General features: G+C 46.7%; 1 protein-coding gene across 7 annotated transcripts in view; it reads left to right on the plus strand.

The window, feature by feature from the left end:
- Positions 1–882: 882 nt before the first annotated feature.
- LOC113424460 (uncharacterized) overlaps positions 883–23,276 on the plus strand; it is a 37,999-nt gene continuing 15,605 nt past the window's right edge. Inside the window, exons 1-7 of one of the 7 annotated variants that reach the window (XM_087952889.1) lie at positions 883–1,179; positions 8,117–8,499; positions 12,178–12,394; positions 17,243–17,411; positions 21,606–21,901; positions 22,893–22,995; positions 23,145–23,276. In XM_087952889.1, the coding sequence (XP_087809015.1) occupies positions 8,429–8,499; positions 12,178–12,394; positions 17,243–17,411; positions 21,606–21,901; positions 22,893–22,995; positions 23,145–23,276 (988 nt within the window). In that variant the 5' untranslated portion in view covers positions 883–1,179; positions 8,117–8,428. Of the gene's footprint in view, positions 1,180–1,344; positions 1,442–2,969; positions 3,336–8,116; positions 8,500–12,177; positions 12,395–17,242; positions 17,421–21,605; positions 22,034–22,892; positions 22,996–23,144 lie in introns of those variants that run through there. The other 6 variants (XM_087952887.1, XM_087952884.1, XM_087952888.1 and 3 more) reach the window with 6 other exon arrangements.

Here is a 23,276-nt window from a genome sequence, read left to right on the forward strand (position 1 = left end):
AAAAGATTAGCGGTGCAATATGGACCTTCATTTCCGGCTCTCCTATGACTTGATTTCTATCTCCAGGTAAGAACCAGCTGTCTCACTGGCCAGGCGTTATTTCGAGCAGGATCTCGGAATATGGGCCCTTCTCCCATCGATCCTGACTGCTACCCACCTTGGCAGGGGCTGATGGGATCGGAGTCCAACCCCCCCCCCTCTACTCTTGAGTTTCATTTGTCTGCATTGCTTTCGCATTCTCAACTCCCTGGGCTTATTTATCTAGCACCGGATCGCCGTTTTAATGCTCGATTGACGCTTTAAAACACACACACACACACACACACACAAAACAAAACCAGCGCCGACCGCAGCACTATTTTAAGTTAAAACGAATTGATTGCAAATGCGTTCCCTTTCCACCCTTTAATCCGAAGTAAGAGCTGTTTTGCAGCCACGCCGTCTCGGGTAGTTGGGAAAATGAAGCGTCATGAGTTTATGCAATCCAGATTAAATTGCAAAAAAAAAAAAAGAAGAAGAAAAAAGAGGGCGACTTCCGGGTCGGGAGAAGCCCGGGATTCCGCGCGCGCTCAATTCGTCGATCTTTTGATTCGGAGGCGGATCGAAAGGCGCAGCGAAAGCGGCGGGGTAGAGCGGGCGGTACCATTTCAGAGCCCCCGGGGGTGTGTATGTGTGTTTGTGTCTGTGTGTTTCTCGCCGCCTTTATCCCAAGCCCTCGAAACTTTACAATGTCATTTTTTAGAAAGCGAGAGCACGGCCGATAGAGCTTGTTTAAAATCTCCCCGCAGCGTGTCTGAGCTACACGCAGAGCCAGCCAGATTTTTTTTTAAAAAAAAGTCACCCCCCCCTCTTTCCTCGACGTGGAACAAGCCACGTCACCATCTTCGCCCCTCCCGTCCTCCAAGCGGAGCAAACCATGTTGCTGTCTTCGCGGGGGGAGGGGGGGCTGTTAGACGGAGAGAAGAGAGGAATCCCGGGTATAAACCAAAAATCCGGCCCGGCGACCGTATCCTTTTCAGAGCGGAAGGATCTTGTTCGTGGGTTGTATTTTTTGTTTTTTGTTTAATATATATTTTTAATTGCAAGCCGCGATCGTGTGAACGAGGCCTCTTGCGTGTCGCCCCGTTTGCAAAAGAAAGGGAAGAAGGAGAGGCGGCAGGGCGAAAAAAAGGAGAAGCGGTGAGTTTGCTTGGGAAAAAAAAAAAAAAGCCGGGCCTGCGGGTCGGAAGGCGGCGGAGGAGGCGCGCGGCAAACCCCAGTCACACGGAGCCCGGGGCTGGCTGTGACAACGCGCATCTGCGGCGGGCGAGGAGGAGGAAACACGCGTCTTTTTTCTCTCTCTCTCTTTCTCTCAACCGTAGACTTATGCAAAAGGCTAGAACGGAGAGCACCCATTGTCCGACGCGGGGAACGCTTTGCAATTGCGCGGGGAGCCATTTTGGTTGGTTTTTTTTTTTTTTTCTCCTCCTCCTTGCTTATTTATTTATTTATTTGTTTGTTTTTCCTCCTCTCGAGGCCGCAGAAATGCGAACTCTCAGCCACGGAGGGTGGTGGGGGGAAAGAGACAGGCAGACAGACGGACAGACTGAGGGAGAGAGAGAGAGACAGAGGGTGAAAGGGAGACAGAGAAATAGAGATGAGAGTGGGAGACAGAGAAATGAGAGAGAGAGAGAGAGAGGGAGAAAGAGACAGAGGGAGAAAGGGAGACAGAGATGAGGGGGAGAGAGAGAAATGAGAGAGAGGGAGAAAGAGACACAGAGAGAGACAGAGGGAGAAAGGGAGACAGAGATGAGAGGGGAGAAGAGAGAGAGAGACAGAGGGTGAAAGGGAGACAGAGAAATAGAGAGATGGGGGAGAGAGAGACAGAGAAATGAGAGAGAGAGGGAGAGGGAGAAAGAGACAGAGGGAGAAAGGGAGACAGAGAGAGATGAGAGGGAGAGGAAATTAGAGGAGAGAGAGAGGAGACAGAGAGAGAGAGAGAGAGAGAGGGAGAAAGGGAGACAGAGATGAGGGGGAGAGAGAGAAATGAGAGGGAGAAAGAGACACAGAGAGACAGAGGGAGAAAGGGAGACAGAGATGAGAGGGGAGAAAGAGAGAGAGAGAGACAGAGGGTGAAAGGGGAGACAGAGAGAGATGAGAGGGGAGAGACAGAGAAATGAGAGAGAGAGAGAAGAGAGAAAGAGACGAGACAGAGGGAGATGAGGGGAGAGGGAAATTAGAGGGGAGAGAGAGAGGAGACAGACACAGAGAGAGAGACAGAGGGAGAAAGGGAGACAGAGATGAGGGGAGAGAGAGAAATGAGAGAGAGGAGAAGAGAGACACAGAGAGAGACAGAGGAGAGAAAGGGAGACAGAGATGAGAGGGAGAAGAGAGAGACAGGGGAGATAGAGAGAGAGACAGAGGGAGAGAGAGGGAGACAGAGAGAGATGAGAGGGGAGAGAGGAGAGGAGAGAGCAGAGAGAGACAGAGAGAGGGAGAAAGGAGACAGAGATGAGGGGGAGAAAGAGACACAGAGAGAGACAGAGGGAGAAAGGGAGACAGAGATGAGAGGGGAGAAAGAGAGAGGGGGAAATAGAGAGAAAGAGACAAGAGGGGAAAAGGGAGACAGAGAGAGATGAGAGGGGAGAGAGAAATGAGAGAGAGGGAGAAAGAGACACAGAGAGAGACAGAGGGAGAAAGGGAGACAGAGAGATGAGAGGGAGAGGAAATGAGAGGGGAGAAAGAGAGAGGGAGACAGAGAGAGAGAGAGAGAAGAGGGAGAAAGGGAGAGAAAGGGAGATGAGAGAGAGGAAATGAGAGAGAGAAATGAGAGAAAGGGGAGAAAGAGAGAGGGAGACAGACACAGAGAGAGAGGGAGAGGAGAGAGAGAGATGTGAGGGGGAGAGAGACAGAAATGAGAGAGAGGGGGGAGACAGAGAGATGAGGGAGAGAGACAGAGAGAGTGAGACAAAGAGGTGAGAGAGGGCGCGGCAGGGCTTCATCCCAATCGAACCCGTATGAAGCTTTGGCTAAATTGCCAATAGATGAGAATATTTGCAGCTTGGGGTTGATATGAGACAGGGGTGGTGGTGTCCTTGGCGCTTGTCTGAGCTTGCGAATGTCTTATGACCTGCACTAACTAACATCATCAGTGCTGGTAGGGAGCTGGTAGATTAAGCAAGTCACCAGAATATAAACAGACAAGCAAACCCCGCTTGTCTGTTTGTATTCTGGTGACTTGCTTAATCTGGGTGAGTTTGGGTGGTCTTAGAGATTCTTTGGTTGGGGCTGTTTGCCCATGGCTTCTTTGGCAGTTCCTTGATTGGGGCACGTTTATGTCACCCACCCACAGACAGGTAAGTCCCCAGAATATAAACTGACAGCACTCAGCACTCCTTACTAGTGCACTGATGATGTTACTTAGTTAGGGTCGTGAAACGTCTGCAAGAAAAATGCTCTAGCCCTTAATGTTAGCTAGTTAAGGTCATGAAACATCTTCAAGAAAAATGCTAGCCCTTAATGTTAGCTAGTTAAGGTCATGAAACATCTACAAGAAAAATGCTAGCCCTTAATGTTAGCTAGTTAAGGTCATGAAACATCTGTCAAGAAAAATGCTAGCCCTTGATGTTAGCTAGTTAGGTCATGAAACATCTGCAAGAAAAATGCTAGCCCTTGATGTTAGCTAGTTAAGGTCATGAAACATCTGCAAGAAAAATGCTAGCCCTTGATGTTAAGGTCCTTAGCTAGCTAGTTAAGGTCATGAAACATCTGCAAGAAAAATGCTAGCCCTTGATGTTAGCTAGTTAAGGTCATGAAACATCTGCAAGAAAAATGCTAGCCCTTAATGTTAGCTAGTTAAGGTCATGAAACATCTGCAAGAAAAATGCTAGCCCTTAATGTTAGCTAGTTAAGGTCATGAAACATCTTCAAGAAAAATGCTAGCCCTTAATGTTAGCTAGTTAAGGTCATGAAACATCTGCAAGAAAAATGCTCTAGCTAGCCTTAACGTTAGCTAGTTAACGGTCATGAAACATCTAGCCCTTGATGTTAGAAATGAAACATCTGCAAGAAAAATGCTAGCCCTTGATGTTAAGGTCATGAAACATCTGCAAGAAAAATGCTAGCCCTTGATGTTAGCTAGTTAAGGTCATGAAACATCTGCAAGAAAAATGCTAGCGCTTGATGATGTTACCTAGTTAAGATCCTGAAACATCTGCAAGAAAACAAGCAACCTCAGCTTCAAGGACCCCCTCACTAGCTAAATTAGTCCATCTTGGCCTTTTTTGTTGTTGTGGCTGCTGGGATAAACTAGCTGGAAACTTAGAAAGGCACAAGATCGCCCAACATTTCAATCCGTTTTTAAATGAGGTTTTTTTCTTCTTCCCACGTACATGTCTACATCCAAACTAGATTGTGTTGTTTCTCTGTGTTGTATCATATCTGGGTATATCCATCATTTTGTATTTATTTATTTATTTAGTCATGTTTATGTAGTGTATGCTGGAGGTAGTCACCCTTTGAGAGCGGTTTCATTTTAATGTATGCCAATTAGTGTACATTCAAAGTCAGTCTTAAGGGTTACCCTACTGGATCTGTTTGGCTGGGTGATCTCCACACGTATGGCACTTGTTAGGAATATGAGTCACCTAACAGCTATTTGGGTTAGAAATATATAAACCAGGATAAACATTTTAAAACTGTAACTTTAAGAAAATGCAAAACTGTAATTGGGTGTGGTTTCTCAAACGGCCATAAGATGGAGCTAGAAACCTGGTTTGTCTTAGTCTGAGTCTCAGAAGAGAGTGTGAGTGTATCTCTGTTTCCTTCTGTTGGAAAGTATTGCCGTTCCTCCATTTCTTCTAATTGACTGATATTCCTGGATTTAATGTAAGTCTGATACTGAACTGTTTTTGACACTGGACTTTGATATTTGGATTATCCCTGGATTGAAAACTGACTGATTTAACTTGTGAATGACTTTGGATTGCTTATTTTGGACTTTGCTTAAACCTTTCTGGAAGTAAAAACCTACATTTACTGTACAGTGTATCTGTGTGCTGTGTGTGTATTATTCAAACACTTCTCTCAAATACGTCTCCCCGTATGCGCTCATTCTCCTAACGGGGAATTACCTCAACAGCACTCTTAATGCAAACCATCGCGGATGAGCAAAAAGGACTGGAGTATATTTACTACAACCACCCCTGTGTTTTGGTCCCTGGCTTAATACAGAGAGGAGGCCAAGAAAACACGAGGGAGTTTCGCCTGCCCGCTTGCCTATCGCGAAGGAGAAAGATGGTTGGGAAAGTCGAAAAAATGTTGAGAAAGATCACGGCGCGAATGCCAGAATGTGACTTGCTTGTTGGGGCTTCGGTAATCTGGCTGAGGTTTCCTGAAACCGAGTTTCCCCTCCTACACAGGAGTATTTCTGTGCAGCGACCTCTTTGTTTTTTCCCAGTTCTCTGAGCTTTGTCTGTTGGTGGATGGGTTTTGTGGTTATTGCTTGGAAACTCAAGCTGCCGTGGAGCATCAATTCGACTATTGTGATGCTCAGGAAGGGACCCCCAGATTGTATGTTTGTGTGGGGAGAGAGAGAATTGGGAGCGGAGAGGAAAATTCATTGCAACAATTAGGCGAAGTTTTCTTGTCCTTTTCCCCCCCCCTGGTGATGGCTGGCTGACACCTTTGGGATACTGCGGAAAAAAAGTTAGCGTTCCTTTCACAGATAAGAAGATTGTGAATTTCTATTAAGTGAACAATGGGGGGGGGGAATCCCTCTATTTTAAAAAATAACTGATAATTTGTCCACTGTGACTCTTCGGTTCCCCGTCGGAGCAGGGGAAGGTTTATTATGACGCACATCTTTGACATGGTTACACAAGAGGTGTTTGTGTGTGTGTGTGATGCAGCCACTTCCAAGTCTAATCTGAAACTTGAGTATCCTAGAATTTTTACATCTATGGTTGCATTGGATGTTTTTTTATTGCTTGGGGGGAGACTTCTTTTAGAGTGTGTATTTTTGCTTGTGAACTTGATCAATTCTGACTCCTTCGGCAAAGGTTGCTCGGCTAAATTAAAATTCAGATTTCACCGTGCCTTCAGCTGATGGCCCTGGAAGAGGCAGTTTGATCCAACTTTCTGCCTGAGAAAATGGACTTCTCTCACAAATCACACACACACACACACACACATACATAAAAAAAGAAAACAGGTTATTTTTTCTTTAACCCAACTTTTGCTCCACCAGCACAGTTGTATCTAACTATAAAATTTCACGGACCAAGACAAACCGTGAAATTTTATAAGGCTGGCAGGGGTAGTGAAGAAGGGGTATATACAGTATATATTGCTTTTTTCAAAACGAAATTTTTTCTTGTCCAGCAAGCCAAGCTTGGCTTAAAAACAGTCGCATTTTGGTTTATTTGGAGAACACAGCCATTGTTCTAATAGCTTATGTGCCTCGGGTTGCCCTGTTAAGTCATTTTGTACTTTATTTCTGTGCATATTGTATGTTTTCAAGAATACAGAAGCTGTGTTTTTGCTCACCCCGGTGGAAAATAAAAGTGTGGTGTGAATCCAGGAAATCCTTAAATAATCAGTGAATATAAAGTACATTGCTGCGCTTCCAGGCCAAGGAAGGATGTTTTTATTATATTCAATTTTGTGTCTTTTTTTTTCCAGGCCAAGGGATGTGTTTATTATATTCAATTTTGTGTCTTATTTTTTTTTCTTCTAGACTTCTTTGGGTTTTCTTTTCTTCTTCTTTTCTTTTTTTTCAGATTCCTGAGTTTCTCTAAAGCTTACCAATTCTCCCTTCTCTGATTGATTTTTTTTTCCTGATCACATAAGCAACAATTTCATGAGTTTGCTATCACTGTATAGGATTTATAGTTATTCAGAAAACGTTTCAGAAAGTGAACTTGTCAGGGGCACAACAATTTTGCAAGATGGATCAGTGTTATGGCATGGATTGAGGCTTGAGAAGATACCAGTTAGTCCTTACCACCAGCCACTAGCTCAATACCCATGCTTTGCTACAAAACTATGTGATCAGGCTTAGTTTTGGGAGTAGGAAAATAAGGAATAAGGGAAAAATTCTGCCTCTGCCTACCAGCATCCGTTGGTGTTCATGTGGGTAGCGTCCCGTCAGTGTGTGAGAGAGTTGAGGTCTGTTTGGAAACTGAAGCAGTATTTGCTGTGTGAGTAAGAAGGAGACAGCAAGGAGCCTGGGCGTGGCTTACCTCAACTGTTCTGTACTCAAGCTGGTTGCTGCTCTGAAACTGAAACTCCTTTGTGTCATGCCCTTGGTAGAGTCGGACTCTGAGGGAGAGGAGGAACAACTGACAGGGGGTGGAGGTGTGGCTCCGGAGGTTGTGGAAGAGGCTGGGGAAGGGCAGAGGCCAGCTGGGTAGTCAGAGGAAGAACCAGGCCCATCCCCTCTTCATCCTAGGACACGCAGGGAGGAACGGAGAAGGAAACAACTTGGCTTATGAGAGAGGAAGTGGCCATGATCCACCTCATTGGTTGCAGCTGTGGAGAATAGTACATAAGAGTGATGATTACAACACAGCATTGCCAGAAGCAAAGCATGTTTTATTTTGGGCTGAAGTTATCTTGGTTGGCGTCCTTCCAACAGACTGTTATGTCCTTGAAGTTGGTAATTACTTATCCTGGTCCGTTGTGGAATTTCTTTCATTGTAGTTTGTTTTGGGGTTTTTATTTCACCTCTATCTGCTCATTAAGTTTGGACTGTATTGCTTTCTTTTAAAAACTATTTTTGAGTAAGTTTTATCTCCAACTGAGAATTATTGAACAGTGGGGCCAAGTTGGAGGCATTAAAGGACGTTTAGTTTTGGATTTTGTTACGTTTGTGTTACACTCCGGGTCATCACAACGTTGTTCTTCAGCTTTCTCTGGATAATCTTACATTTCTTCAACTTCCAATGTTGGATTGAGCAAGGGATGGACTCCGAGGTCTATTCTAATTCTAAAATTCTGTAATCCTCAACCTGCCTGGAAATAAGCAGAATAGAAACCAGAAATCCTTCACCTACGATTATCCATCAGGGATGAAAATGGGAGTGGGCGGGAAGCCTAGTTAATTATTTTGTTGACTTGTGTTGTTTATCTCTTCTAGGTATTGCCAGGAAATATTCTTCTTCCTCTTGTTGGTTCAGTTGGAGACATCTAAAACACAAAGAGATGAACTGTCAAAGTCCTAGAGAGGCATCAACTGTTAAGCCTTAAATGCACTTTTGTGCTGCTGGGCTGATCCTCAAGTTTGATGTGGGTGAGCTTTGTTGAGAAACTAAACATGCTACCAGGAAGTGCTGTTTTTTGGGGAGATTTCCAGTTTTTTCACCTGTAATTTCAAAGCATCCAGCCGCTGGATTTAACATAGGAGAGCGACAGAAAGTCGCTCGATCCCACGAGGGATTTCAGGACAAACATGGCAAGTTCCTGCTCGGTGGCCAACTGCAAAAACCGCCGGTGGCATGGATCCCATGTCACCTTTCACAGGTAAGCGAGCGAGCTTGAATCTCCCTTCACCCCATGAGCGTCACCATTTTATTCCACGGCTGCATAAGCTGGCAGCGAGAGGGGATTTGACGTAAACGGGGAGCAGTAAAAGATGCAGCAGGAGAGGGGCCCCGTTCGTGGCCACTCCAGCCTCCCGTCTCTGTGTCTGGAGGCCAGCATAACCCTAATCTGGATTTAGATAAAATACACCACCTTGATTTTGGTAAGTGAAGCAAGGATAAACGCCGAGGCTTCAAATGGGTAAGTGAGAATAGAAGGGGTCAGCTCGTAAAACAACGCTTAGCGGTCTTACCTCGGTCTTTCATCCAAGCACCAATGGGGGCGGGGGGCGGGCAGAGAGACTGAACGCCATGGTAGAGCAGTATCTGAGGTGCTACGTAAATTATCAGCAGGCCAATTGGGCGGACCTCCGGCTTTTCGCAGAGGTCACGTACAATAATGCTGTTCACAATAGCACGGGACTAACCCTCTTCAAGGTAGCGAACAGCATGGATTTCGTCCCAATGCCTGAGTATCCAAGGTCAGCCTGACCGATTGGAGGTCAACACTGAAAGCAACTTGGGGGAATGTCAAAAAAAGCACTGGCAAAAGCGGCACAGACCTATTAAGAGACAGGCAGACAAAGACCGAGCCCCACAACGACCAGTTGGGGGGAGAAGGTCTACCTGTCCACCAAATATCTGAAGTTAAGACTCCTTAGCAAGAAATTGGGGCCAAAGTTCACGGGACCATTGGAAGTGTGGCTCGAGGCTCATGGTTGAATTGGAGTAACTGCCGGAACCCGGACAGAAGGCTGTGTTTGAACGGAGTTTCGCCCGCATTTTATGACTTTCCATGGCATGTTTGTGAAGGGAATCCCTTCAGTTGCTAAGTTAGTCACACAGTTGTTGAGGGAATCTGGCTTCCGCACTGACTTTGTGTCAGCTGTTCGTCCGAGATCGTAGCTTTAGTGAAGTTTTTTATTTGTCTTCCACACCCACAACAACAGGTAACAGCGATCAAATCATGTTTAAAGTCAGCTCTGGGTTACAATGAAACCCAGGGCTGTATTTATACTTGTTATACTTTGGATAACAATATAATTACTATAACCACCTTCCGTCTGGCTTCACTGCCTAACATCCGTCATCCTTAAATTAAAGAAACATAGTAACTGCACCCATGTACCCTCATTTATTTCTTATCATTATTACAACATCACCCCCTTGACATCCAGCCATGAATCATTACTATTACACCACTCCTTGTCAGGAAGCTGATGTTAGTTATTTGACGAATATTCCTTATAGCATCCACGTGGCAAGACTAGGCAAGTGAAAGAATATGGTCGTATCACATCCTGGCTGTCTCGGCTCCAGTCCGTTCTTTATTGGAGTTGTGACACTTTTGCTTGTCAGAAGGTCGCAAAAGGGGAATCCCACGACTCCAGGACACTGCAACCGTCATACATGTGAATCGGTTGTCAAGCATCTGCATCCAAATGTAAATCACGTGCCCACAGGGATGGTGCAGTCTGTCCTAAGTGTGAAAAATGGTCATGTCACTTTTTTTTTTGAGTGCCGTCGTAATTTCGAACGATCACTAAACGAACTGTTGTAGGTCAGGGGCCACCTGTAATGGGGAGGTGATTGGTTGACTGATTTGATCTCTATAGCCACCCATTTCAACAAGCAACTTTTTCTTTACAGTTAATTTGAAAATGTCCCTTCTTCCCTTTCAATTTTAATGAAACCCTCTGAACCAGGGGTGTCAAACTCAAGACCCATGGGCCGGATCGGCCTGTGGGGTCCTTAAAATCTGGTCCGCAGGGCCGGCCTGGAAATAGCAAAGGACTCGCCCACAGTGCCTCTGGCAGCCAAAATGGGATGTGGGGGGGTGTCAACTCATAAAACATTTTGTAGACACGTTTTATAGTTGTCAACAGAAAGAAGAGCAGGCGGCAGTGTGGAATCGAAAGTACACTCCATTCATATTTTCTTCAAAGACTGATTAGATGACTGAAGCTTCTGCCAAGAAAAAAATCTAATTGGAGAGCATGATTGATGATTCTTGGCTATGGACATTTTGTTGGATGGTACACCCAGAGGGGTGTGGGGGAAAGCAGGATCAAGGGTGACAGTGAATTACGTATCTCAAGAGTCAGCTACGTCCAGGATAATGCCGGCATGTTAACTTCTAACAAATATTTTTTTAGTTATGGGAGTGTGACTCGAGGCTCATGATTTAATTGGAGTGACTGTCGGAATCCTGACAGATAGCTGACTCTGAGATAGGTATTCACTGTCACCCTTGATCCTGCTTCCCCCCACCCCCCACCTCTCTGGGTGTATCATCCAACGAAACAGGTCCGTAGCCAAGAGTCATCAATCATGCTCTCCAATTAGATTTTTTTCACGGCAGAAACTTGTACCCTCCATGGCCTGTTTTCGGCCTAGATGACCTCCTGCAGCACTTTGCTGGCCAAAAGAGGTTATGGGGGGGGGCCCACACGCACCCCGTTTTGGCCGACAGGGTGCTGCTGCAAGAGGTGGCCGGCCCTTCTCCCCCACAACTTGGCCGGCCCACGGAAGAGACCTACAATGCTGATCCGGCCCCTCAAAGAAATCCAATTTAACACCCCTGCTTTAAACTATTTAGCTCCGCTTCACTACCATTTTTTGGTTAAGATATGGTGGATCTTCTGAGGTGGTCTGGAAACTTCCATTTTGCCCCTCCCGCAAAGAAATGGGAAAGCCCGATTTACCCTTGGCCTCCTCTGTTTCATTTTCATCCAACTGTATTGAATTCTACTGTATAGTGCAGTATTAATGCCATATCAGGGGTTTTCAATTCAACGTATAGAATGTGAAGGAGGTGTGTGTGTGTTTATTTTCATAGTCATAATGTACACTGAAGAGGGTATTTAATATCATTGTACGAGGTGCAATGACAGTAAAGTAAAGTAAAGCCCTCGCTCAAGCAGAGAATTAATGTGATGACCCGGGGTGTGGCACAAAAGCAACAAAGTTACAAAAATAGGTAAAATCCCTTTAATTGGCCCAACTTGGCCCCTGATGTCCGGTTATCATCGGCTGGAGAAAAAACTCTCCCAAAAACAGTTTTCAAAGGGAAGAAATTCCGTCCAAACTCAAAGTACATATAAATAAAAAACCAACACAAAGCACACTGCAGCAATTAACGAGACAGGGCAGGATAAGGGGTTAAAGACATCAAAAGATAACAAAACACACACACTTGGGAGGACTCCAAAACTCAGATAAGACTTGACAAACCAGAATAATTTCACGCTTTGCTTCCAGCAACTTTGCCATGCAGCTGCAGCCAATGAAGGGGATCAGGGCCCTTTCCTCCCCTGTAAACCATGCAACTTAACATTGCTTCCTTCTCCGTTCCTCCCTGCGTGCCCCTAGGATGAAGAAGGGGTGGGCCTGGGCCTTCCTCTGAATGCCCAGCCGGACTGTGCCCTTCCCCAGTTTCCTCCACAGCCACTGGAGCCACACTCCCATTCCCTGTCAGCTGTTCCACCTCTCCCTCCGAATCAGATTCCAACAGGGGCATGACAATTACATTCTTTTGTAAATAATCCTGTGAATATCCCTGTGTTGAGTTTGGGTTTGTCTTTGTTTTTTAACACAACTTTTTCAATCGTTGCTGTAGGTTTCCTCTTACGAAGCAGAGGCAGTTAAAAAAGTGGATCAAAAGCATTGGTCGTCCGAATTTTGCTCCCTCTTGCGACGACGTCGTGTGTTCGGAACATTTCAGGAAGACGGATTTTTGGGGAAGGTTGGCTTCTGGGAGAAGGAATTTAAAGCCAGGGGCTGTCCCAACTATCTTTAATGCCTCTGGCCGTTCAAAAAGATTAAACACTGCCAAGGTACTGTTTTGTTTTTTTTTTTTCCTCTTCTCCCCGGAAATTTATTTGGCTTTTTTGAATCATCTTAGAAAAATCAGGGCCTGGTCAGTTCCTTCTTTTGACATTTAAACATCTTCATTTCTGGTCCTGATACATAATTGGGCTCAAATATATAACCATTTTTCTTATTCAATCTGCCTTTGGATGATGGATTTTCTGTCTGGCCGTTGACAGAGGGTCAGATTAGGTAATCGTACCTCTTCAGCCCTTATTCTTAACACTGGTACACTGCAGGGTTGCGTGTTGAGTCCCTTACTCCAGGGGTCCCCAACCACCGGTCCGCGGACCGGGACCGATCCACGGAACAAGTCCTACCGGGCCGCTGGCTTGCTGAGGCGCCGCCATCTTTTTGATGAAAAAGTGCTTCCGGTGAGCTTTTCCGGGTAGAAAGCTCACCGGAAGCACGTTTTCATCAAAAAGATGGCGGCATCAGCGCTTCGGTGAGCTTTTCCGGTAGAAAGCCATTTCTACCGGAAAAGCTCACGATGACTAAGCGCCGCCATCTTTTGATGAAAAAGTGCTTCCGTGAGGTCACCGGAAGCACTTTTTCATCAAAACAAGATGGCGGCGCCCAGCAATGCCGGTACCGGGCGCGGCACCCAGCTGATGCCGGTACCGGGCCGCGGCGTAAAAAGGTTGGGGATCACTGCCTTACTCTATACTCTTTACGTGAATGACTGCATTCCCACTCACGCTAGTAATACTATTGTTAAATTTGCAGGTGATTCAACAGTGGTGGGACTCATCTCCGGGGGGGATGAGTCTGCCTATCTAGATGAGGTGGACTGGTTGCTTTCGTGGTGTGGAGACAATAACTTGGTCCTCAAGACCAAGGAGCTGATAGTGGATTATAGAAGGAACGGATCAGACATCCAGCCCTTGCTTATCAATGGAGACCGAGTAGAGCAGTGGTCTCCAACCACGGGCCCCGGACCGGTGCCGGGCCGTGGATCGTTTTGTACCGGCCCGCAAAGAATGTTTGCTTGGGCGCCGCCATCTTGTTTCAGCGTCCTGAGTTGCCTTAGCATGCTCGGTTAGTTAAGAAATGCCCCTACCCAGAGAAGGAAGTGGTGCTGGAGGAGGAGGAGGAGGAGGAGGAGGCAGTAGTGGAGAAGCAAGCAACTCAAGGGCGCTACCGCTGTGGCGGCTTTGCCTGCCTTTCCGAGGCTTCCATGTTGGGAGAGGCAGCAAGGGCTGGAAAAGGGGAGAGCTGTGCAAAGCTCCGTCTCCCTTTCCTGCCTGCACGTGGGTGAGGGGGGAGGAAAGAGAGAGCTGGGAGCAATTCAAGGCTAGAAAACTAATGGGGAGAGCTGACGGCAGGCACTGGGGGCGGGGACTGTTGTTGCCGCCACCGGCCGTGTGTGGGAGCGTGCATCTCAGGGACCTGAGCCGGGAGGCGTGAGAACTGCAAGTAGGAGCGTTGGATGATTTTTGAAGAACTCCTGGAACACGGTAGATTGGCGTTTTGTAGGTCTCAGTGAAAGAGTGAGCTTTGTTTGGTCTCCTTTCCTCCCCTGGTAATGCGAGAGATACTTTCTCTCTTCCCCCCTCCACCCCCAAATAATCACTGGCTGTGGCTGGGTTTGGCAGCGAAGTGCTAAAGCGAGCGAAGTGCCCCCAGGGACGCCTTTCCTTGCCTGTCTCCAGGTGAGTCTGGAAGAGCCCCCCACAGCTTTTCCTCGGCTGCAGATCTGAGCCTCTCAATCCTCCACCCGGGGTCTGAAAGGAGCTCCCCCTTTCTCCCCCTCCCCTCCCCCAATTAATCACCAAGAGCGGCAGTCCTTCTGCAGACAGATGCCCGCTGAGAAGCCCCTGGAGTGGCAGCCAAGGGGCGCTGCCCCCCCAAGGCGAGCAAAGCTCCCTTTCTCCCTCTGCTTCTCCCAGCAGCAGTTGCCCCGAGGCCCCTCAGCTCAGACACACACACACACACACACACACACACACACAGCCTGCTCTTCTGTCTCTTTGGAAGGTGCCAGGTGGGGGAGGCTTCCAGCCCAGAACATTTTATTTTGTTATCATTAAGCATTTACATTTTTGTTATAATTAAATAAGTAAGTGTGTGTGTGTGTGTGTGTGTGTGTGTATGTATATGTATATGTATATGTATATATATGGCATTCAGCTTTGTTTGGGTATTTTCCCACATCATTGTAGTTGTGCTTTTAAAGTTGTAGCAACGTTTCAGCAGAATCTCATCTGCCATCATCAGGCTTCTGATTGTGTCCATCTGTGAGTCAGGCCCCCACAGTTGTTTTAGTTTTAAATTTGGAGCTAGCCTATTGCTGTGCCAGAATGGTTTTTTTCTTCCTCCTGATTAGTTGGGAGTCTTGGTCTGTGTTTATTGGTCTTGGAGTTTGCTGTGTTCTGCTTGATTGGTGTTTCTAATATCTTCTGTCTGTTTAGTGGCTCTTTTTGTGTCTTGATTGGTTGGCAACATTGTGTTCCTTTATTGGAGGCCTTTTGTGCAGCTTGGCTCCGGACACAATCGGAAGCCTGATGATGGCAGATGAGATTCTGCCGAAACGTTGCTACAACTTTAAAAGCACAACTACAATGACGTGGGAAAATACCCGAACAAAGCTGAATGCCATACATGTAAGTACCCGCGAAAACTTAAGAAAACAAATATATATATATATATATATATATATAAAACATTAACATAAAAACATAACATAACATAAAAAATTATATTAAATATATTAGCTTTTAAAAAAATCATATTAGTGGTCCTTGGGATTTAAAAGTATGAATTTGGTGCTTCTTGAGATCCAAAAGGTTGGTGACCCCTGGAGTAGAGCAAGGGGCCAGTTTTACGTTTCTGGGTGTTACCCTAAAAGAGGACCTGACCTGGGGTGCCCACATTGCAGCCCTGGTCAAAAGGGCCCAGCAGAGATTATACTAACTAAGACTTCTCAGAAAACAACAACTGAATGAAAAACTGCTGGTGACCTTCTACCGCTGCACCACAGAGAGTATCTTAACTTACTGCACCTCTGTATGGTTTGCCAATTGCACAGTGGCAGATAGGAAAGCGCTCCAGAGGGTTAACGTCATTGCCCAGAGGATCATGGGTTGTCCTCTCCCCTCTTTGGAAGAGCTTTATAGCTCCCGCTGCCTTAAGAAAATTCAAAACATTCTCAAAGATCCATCTCATCCTGGGCACCCCTTTTTTTAAACTATTACCATCTGGCAGACGGTACAGGAGAATAAAAATAGGCTGAAAAACAGCTTCTATCCCAGGGCAGTAACTCTATTGAATTCTACTGTATAATGCAGTGTTGGTGCGGGGTCGGGGGTTTTCGGTTCAATGTGTGGAGGGTGAAGGATGTGTGTTTGTGTTTATTTTCATGGTCAATGATGTGCACTGAAGATGGTGTTTGATTTTGTTGTACGAGGTGCAATGACAATAAAGTAAACTAAACTAAACTAAAACTAATTTAGAAAATTAGAATAACTAAAGTCTATTGGAATTTTGCTATGTTGAGAGACGATGGAGATGTCACCCCCAAGTCCTGTGAAAATAAGAATTTTGTAAGAAAAGACGCGAGTTGAACATTGTAAAATAACTTCAAACATTGTAAAATAACTTCAAACTTCAAAGTTAATATAGGTGGTTCATGGCTTAGGACCGTAACTGAACCCCAAATTCCCATTGCCAAGCAAGACAGTTGTTAAGTGATTCTTCCCCCCGCTCCCACTTTACGACCTTTTTTGTCACAATTGCCAAGTGACTCACTGCAGTTATTAAGTGAGTAACACAGTTGTTAAGTGAATCTGGCTTCCCCATTGGCTTTGCTTATCAGAAAGTCGTAAAAGGGGATCAGGGGATTGTGGGACACTGCAACCGTCATAAAAATGAGTCAGTTGTCAAGCTGTCCCTAACTTTGATCCCGTGACCGTGGGGATACTGCGACGGTCGTAAGTGTGAAAAACGGTCGGCAGTCACTTTTTTTCCAGGCTGTGTTATAGTCACTAAACAAACAGCTGTAAGTAATCCTTAGGCAAAAAAAAAGTACCCATTGTATTGGCAATGGGTTCGCTTAATGACCATAACTCTTCACTTAACAACCACTGCAAAAAGAGGCATGAAATCAGGTGGCTCACAGGATGAACTGCTTAACAACCGGCATAATCTTAATTCCGCAATTGAACTTGGAAATTGTTCTGACCCCACCTTTTAAGGTTTCATGTATGAATCCTGTTTCTTCACAGATAAAAGGCAAGAAAGAGCCTTGTCAAATTGTTTTTCAAGGCTGCCAAAAACCCACAGATAAGAAATAGTTTACAAGAGTTTTCAAACACCAACTATAATGTCCACGAGGCTGAGTTTCAAAGTGTCGTTGCTTCCTGCAAAGAACGTTCGCTTCATGGCTGGCTTTTATCTTCTTGAAGGAGGGGCCATTACCTTCCAGCCTTACTCCCGAGTCGCCCGTGCTGTTGCTGTTTCCTGCGAGCAATCCTGCACGCACGCGCACTTGGCACAGGCTCCTCGGCAACCTCCTCATCGCTGCTGCCAGCCCCCACAATCTCTGAAGGCAGCAGTCCACTCCCTAATGGTCCTGGACCCTCATCTAAGTCCTCGCTCTCCTCAGCCGTCCGCACCTGCTGCCAGCTAACCACAACAGCAATAGGGCCATTCTGGTTATTAAGCAGGTCATCGTGTCGAGGACTGGAAGTGTTTAGCCAGTCGTAAGTTGAAGACTAGCAGCATTGAAAAGGTCATAAGCTGAGGACCTAGCAGCATTTCTTCTCTTTGCCTAACAAAATGCCTTTCCCCTCCCCCGCCCCCACTTTCCTTTGCAGAGGGCTCAAAAGAAAAGCTCAGAAGAGGGGCTGCGTTGCGCCCGACGGAATCCCCCCGATCCTGAGCCAAGTACTCGTCCGGAGGTTGGCGAGGGCGATGCCGACGTCTTGTCCTCCCAGAACGACATTGTCATCCTAGAACATTCTTACTCTACTCCGGCAAGTCCAAGTAAAGCAAGCAAGTGAATTTCATGACATTTGTTATTAAATGGACGAAACCGCTTCAGGATCCCAAGCATGAACAGAGTGTCGATGGAGATTCTCAGTCACCCACCCAGGTCACAGTGGTTGTCCCAAAGGTGATTTTTTTCAAAAGGCAATTGGACTTTGAGTTTCCTTGAAGATCTTTTGCTTCCACCACCCCTGAGGGCGCAGATAATAAACCTCCGAGTGGCCTCCACGATTCTCAGAAAGAGCGCTAACGACCAGACGACTGCAAGGAATATAAGAAGCTTCCTGGAGGAGAAGCGAAATGTCTTCAAGGGAAAAGGAAGTCCAGCTGCCTTTTTGAAAAAAGCACCTTTGGGATGAGAACGGAGGAGGGGAAGATAATGGTGATTACTAAATTACTAACTTACTAATTAATTGGAGTTTCCTGAGCTTGGTAATTCAGAGAGGGTGCCACTGGGATGTGTAAATGATGACCTGTCTGTAATGACATTATCACACGCGTGACCAAAATAGCATCCTTTGCAATGCACTCCACACAAGGCAGTCTTCAGATCCCCTCCCCCAAAGGTTTCCAAGTGATGAAATCCATTTAAAAAGAAAAGAACAAAGTCCATCTTCCAAGACAATTTCTTTTATTTAGGAAAGCATCAAATTGGCAAAGTCCATGGTAATTCCGGATCTGACACAACCCGGAATTACCCCACAATATTAGAAGTTAGAAATAACCCCCAAACAAACCCACATTCTCCAATAGAAGTAATTCAACGTTGCTTGATGTCACAAATCTCCACCTCAAGGGGCCCAAACACAGACAGCTCATTTCCCACGGGAAGAAGAATCACCTAGCCTAAACAATTTCTATCTCCACTCCTCCCCCCTTAGGAATGTGGCAAGCCCGAAACCCTTCCCCCCATGACTGCCACAGAGAAAGTAAGAAAAAGAATATATACTAAGCCTAACTAAAATGGCTACACATATGCCAACTTCGGGCTTGACACTGTAACTGGTCCATAATATGGTGGCCCAGGCAGTATTTCTCAACTTCAGCAGCCGTTAAATATGTGTGCACTTCAACTCCCAGAATTCCCCAGTCAGCATGTCCTAAGCCAGCCTTTTGGGTACCAGGGACCAGTTCTGTGGAGAAAGGTTTTTCAGTGGACCATAAGGGGTATGGGTCTTTGCTTGTTTGCGGCGGCCCAGTTGCTGGCATGCCGCGGCCTGGTGCCAGTCCACAGACTGGGGTTTTGTTCAGAATATCGCAGCGTAAATTCAGCACCAGAAAAGTAAACACAGATGGCTGGGGCTTCAGAATTTAACTTCTTTTATAAACACATAAAAGTAAATTTTACAATACCAGTTGTAGATTTCTCCAACATGGAGCAAACTCAAACAGAAGCAGGCATGTTACAGGTTCAGAGTGGAGCAGCAACTCAACTTCTGCAGACAAGCAAGCTAGTTAGTTGGTTTCTCTTTCAATTTAGAGCTGAGCACAGAACAGAGAGAAAGCAGGCCCAGATTCTCTCCTTAAGTTTCAGCCCTCAACTCAGCTCTCACTGGCTGACCTTGTTACTAAGAGCTCCTTTCCAGCTCATGAATATACTCTTGACAGGGTTGGGGACGCCTGTTCTAAACAACGGAAGTTAGAACTTCTGCCTGCGTAAGAAAAGACTCAGTTTGCAGTCAGGCAGGGCTCAGATTGAGTCAAATAAATAGCAATAGAAATAGCACTTAGACCAGTGGTGGCGAACCTTTTCGGGCTCCTGTGCCAAAAATTGTGCATGCGCTTGCACAATCGTGCTCGCGTGCCAGCACCCAGAACGGATGCACATTTCATCCCCACCCCACCCCCCGCTGCCCGCTTACCAGCACTGCACTTCACAACTGATTTTTCTGCCAGAGGCTTGAGGAAGGCTTCTGCAGGCTTTGCAGGCCGAAAACTAGCTCCGTTTGGTCACTTCCAATATTCTCGGAAAAACAGGAAGTGACAAAACAGGGCTCGTTTTTGGCCCGCAAAGCCTGCTGAAGTCTGCCGAAGCCTTCCTCAAGCCTCTGGGAGGCCGAAAAAGGCCTCAAACCCGCTGAAAATCAGCTGTGAGGCGCACACATGCGCAGTGAGGTAGGTTTGCCTGCAGCTCGCGTGCCAGCACAAATTGCTCTGCATGCCACCTGTTGCAGGCACGCATACCATAGGTTCACCATCACGGACTTAGACTTATATACTGCTTCATAGTACTTTACAGCCCTCTCTAAGCAGTTTACAGAGCCAGCCTATTGCCCCCAACCATCTGGGTCCTCATTTTACTGACCTCAGAAGGACAGAAGGCTGAGTCAACCTTGAGCCGGTGAGACTCAAACTGCCTAACTGCAGGCAGCCGGCAGGCAGGAGAAGTAGCCTGCAGTGCTGCATTCTAACCACTGCTCTTAAATATATCCTATTCGGGAGCATCAACATACAGTTGGTCATTAGGGAAAACATAAACGGCCCACCATTTTGGATGGAACTATGCTCTGAATTTTGACACACTAGTCCCAAAGGTGCTTTTTCAAGAGGCAATTGGACTTTCTGGTTTTTCCTTGAAGACGTTTTGCTTCTCATCCAAGAAGCTTGAAGCGAAACATCTTCAACTAAAAACCAGAAAGTCCAATTTCCTCTCGAAAAAGTACCTCTGGGATAACTGGATGACTGAGAATCTCCATGGACATTCTGACATGCTACCTTTTTTTCATTCAGAGAAAACCATTATTTGATGTTTTAGTGTAGAGAAGCATTCCAGCTCTTTAATGCATTGTCAGATCGTACGCGATAACCATTTGTTCTAGTAAAACTATTCCACAGATTTAGCGATATTGATGTTCTGCTTAAGCTGACTTCTAGGATCCTAATCCTAACCTCCCCCGCACCATGAAAACTCACCCAGCTTTCTGAATTGACATAGCTGTACTAAACACTCTGTCGAAACATCCAGGACAAGCAGAAATGATCAGAGACGACCAGTCCCTCAAGTGCAATGGAATGAAATGGAATGGAATAGAATTAAGAATAGAATAGAATTTAGAATAGAGCAGAGCAGAGCAGAGCAAAACAGAATAGAGTGGAGTGGAGGGGAGTGGAATGGAATGGAATGGAATGACAGAGTTGGAAGGGACCTTGGAGGTTGTGTAGTCCAACCCTCTGCCATGATGTGATTTATAGGTGATCACTGCACCTTGAATTGCACCCAGAGGCTGTTCAGTAACTCAGGGGTCCCCAACCACCAGTCCACGGACCGGTACCGGTCCGTGGAACAAGTCCTACCGGGCCGCTGGTTTGCTGGCGCCGCCATCTTTTTGATGAAAAAGTGCTTCGGTGAGCTTTCTACCGGAAAAGCTCACCGAAGCATTTTTCATCAAAAAAATGGCGGCGCCAACGCCGTGAGCTTTTCCGGGTAGAAAGCCATTTCTACCCGGAAAGCTCACGAGCGCTAGCGCCGCCATCTTTTTGATGAAAAAGTGCTTCCGGTGAGGTCACCGGAAGCACTTTTTCATCAAAAAGATGGCGGCGCCCAGCTAAGCCGTAGCGGGCCACGCCATAAAAAAGGTTGGGGATACCGGGCCATGGCATAAGAAAGGTTGGGGATCACTGCAGTAACTGATGCAGCTGAGGAAGCAGTCATGATGCATGGACATCATGAGAAGCGCCAATTACTCCTATGTCGCTGCATTTGCAGTAGAGCCTTGGTGCAGTAGAGCCTTGGTGGCGCAGTGGTTAGAGTGCTGTACTGCAGGCCATATCTGCTGACTATCAGCTGTTCAAATCCCACCAGGCTCAAGGTAGACTCAACCTCTATCCTTCCGAGGTGGGTAAAAATGAGGACCCAGATTGTTGAGGGGCAATAGGCTGACTCTGTAAAACCGCTTAGAGAGGGCCGTGAAGCACTATAAAGCGGTATATAAGTCTTAAGTGCTATTGCTATTGCTACATTGAACCCTCTGTAGCTTCTAGATCGTCTTCAAGGGCAGCCCCATGTAGAGTGTATTGCAGTAGTCCCATCCTGAGGCAACTGGGGTATGACTTGCTTTCTGACTGGGGCCCCCAAGTCAAGGAAAGAGCGCGGCTGACATACGCAAGCGACCTGTGCAAACTGATATAGCTGTTAGCCTATACCGAAGCGGCGCTTGAACTAAAGACCTCAATGTCCTTTGTCCACTTCAGTTGCTTCTGCCCTGGAGCTCCGGGTGGCCTCTCCAGGAGACCAAGCTCCCGCAGAACCCCAAGGAAGGAAGAGCCTCCGCCTCCGCCAGGCTCGGAACAGAAGGGAGCTCATGGAAGGGACCCGGCAAAACGCTTCCGAGGAGCCCGTGGTCCACTCGGAGGTTCAGCGCCAGCATTTCCGAGACTTCTGCTACCAGGAGATGGAAGGCCCCCACCACGCGTGCTGCCAGCTGTGGGATCTCTGCCATCAGTGGCTGAAGCCCGGGAAACATACCAAGTTGCAGATGCTGGAATTGGTAATCCTGGAACAGTTCCAGGCCATCCTGCCCCAGAAGGTGCAGGAGTATGTCAAGGAACGGGAGCCTTCCACTTGTGACCAGGCCGTAAGCCTGGCCGAGGAGTTCATAAAGAGCCAGCAAAGGGAAGAGGTGGGCATATTGGATGAAGGAGATGGCCTAACTGTCAGGGTTCCAAATAATACACCCATAGCAAACAAAACTCTTGAGGCAGGTGGATTCCTCAAATAATAGTTTTATTGGATACTTCATATTGGCACAGTTTTGGTGAAAACCGACTCTGAAGGTTCCTGCAGTTTTCACCTAATTAAAAGTAAAGGTTTTTCCCCTTCCCCAGTCAGTCAGTCAGTCACGTGGTCCAATCAAGGTGTTGTCGTCCGGTTCAATGGTGGTATGTGACCGGCTTGGACAGGTTCGGCCGAACCGAAGCCTCCCAACGATCAGCTGAGACGAGGGGAAAAAAGCCTCCACATCATCTGAGAGGCGAAAGAAGAGAAAAAGCACAGGATTGGCCCTCCCACCAGCCCCTGCGCCTTTCTCTTCTTTATCCTCTCAGTTGATTGGCACTGCAGGCCTCAGCTGGTGTGGGGAAAGTTGCGCCCGGCGTCAGGTGTGCGCATGTTTGGTGCATGCACGCGCGATCACCAAACCGGTAGTGGAACAGTTAGGATCCCACTGCTGGTCCGGTTGCCTGGTAACTTCACTCCCCCCTCCCTCTCTGACCACCTTGTAGGAATGACCTTGGTTCCCAGGAGAAAGTATTTTGTTTTGGCTACAAAACCCCAGCTATCTCTATTCCACCCCCCTCCCTGTCCCTCAGCTCCAGTGTGGCAACACTGAAGCTCCCAAATGGCTCCAGTCACGTCAGCTTCAGAGTTGACACTAACTTTCACTCTGGAAATATTTGGCAAATATAGGCGATAAAGCCATAAACTGTCATTTGTTTTTGGCTTCCAGCTTTCTGAATTCAGGGGGTGTTTTGTGTTTTCAGAAGAGAGCAGCCGATGCCTCCAAACCAAAGAGGACCCCTTCCCACACAAAGCGTACATCGGGGTGCAGGAATATCTCCAAGGAGGAGGATGGTGTCTTGCAGGGTGAGAATGTCTTATGTCCCCACGGGTAGTCCTTGACTTACAACTGTAATAGATCACAGAATTTCTATTCTAAGCATGGCGTAAGTTGAAGCTGAAAAATGGTCTTGACTGAAGGCCCTGCTTCTCTTCTTGTCTTTGGGTGAGGCTAGATGGAGCTGTGTCAGAGAGCCAGGATCAGGCCAGCCCTCACGGGATCGAAGCCGACGGAGGTGGCGGTAGGGAGGAGCAGGAAAACCCTGAGAATCCAGAAAGCAATGAAGCCACCCAGGAGGACCTGACAG

The sequence above is a fragment of the Notechis scutatus genome, chromosome 2 (assembly GCF_049901735.1).
Source record: "Notechis scutatus isolate UNSWTSFEM ecotype Mainland chromosome 2, rNotScu1.2, whole genome shotgun sequence".
Lineage (NCBI taxonomy): Eukaryota > Metazoa > Chordata > Lepidosauria > Squamata > Elapidae > Notechis > Notechis scutatus.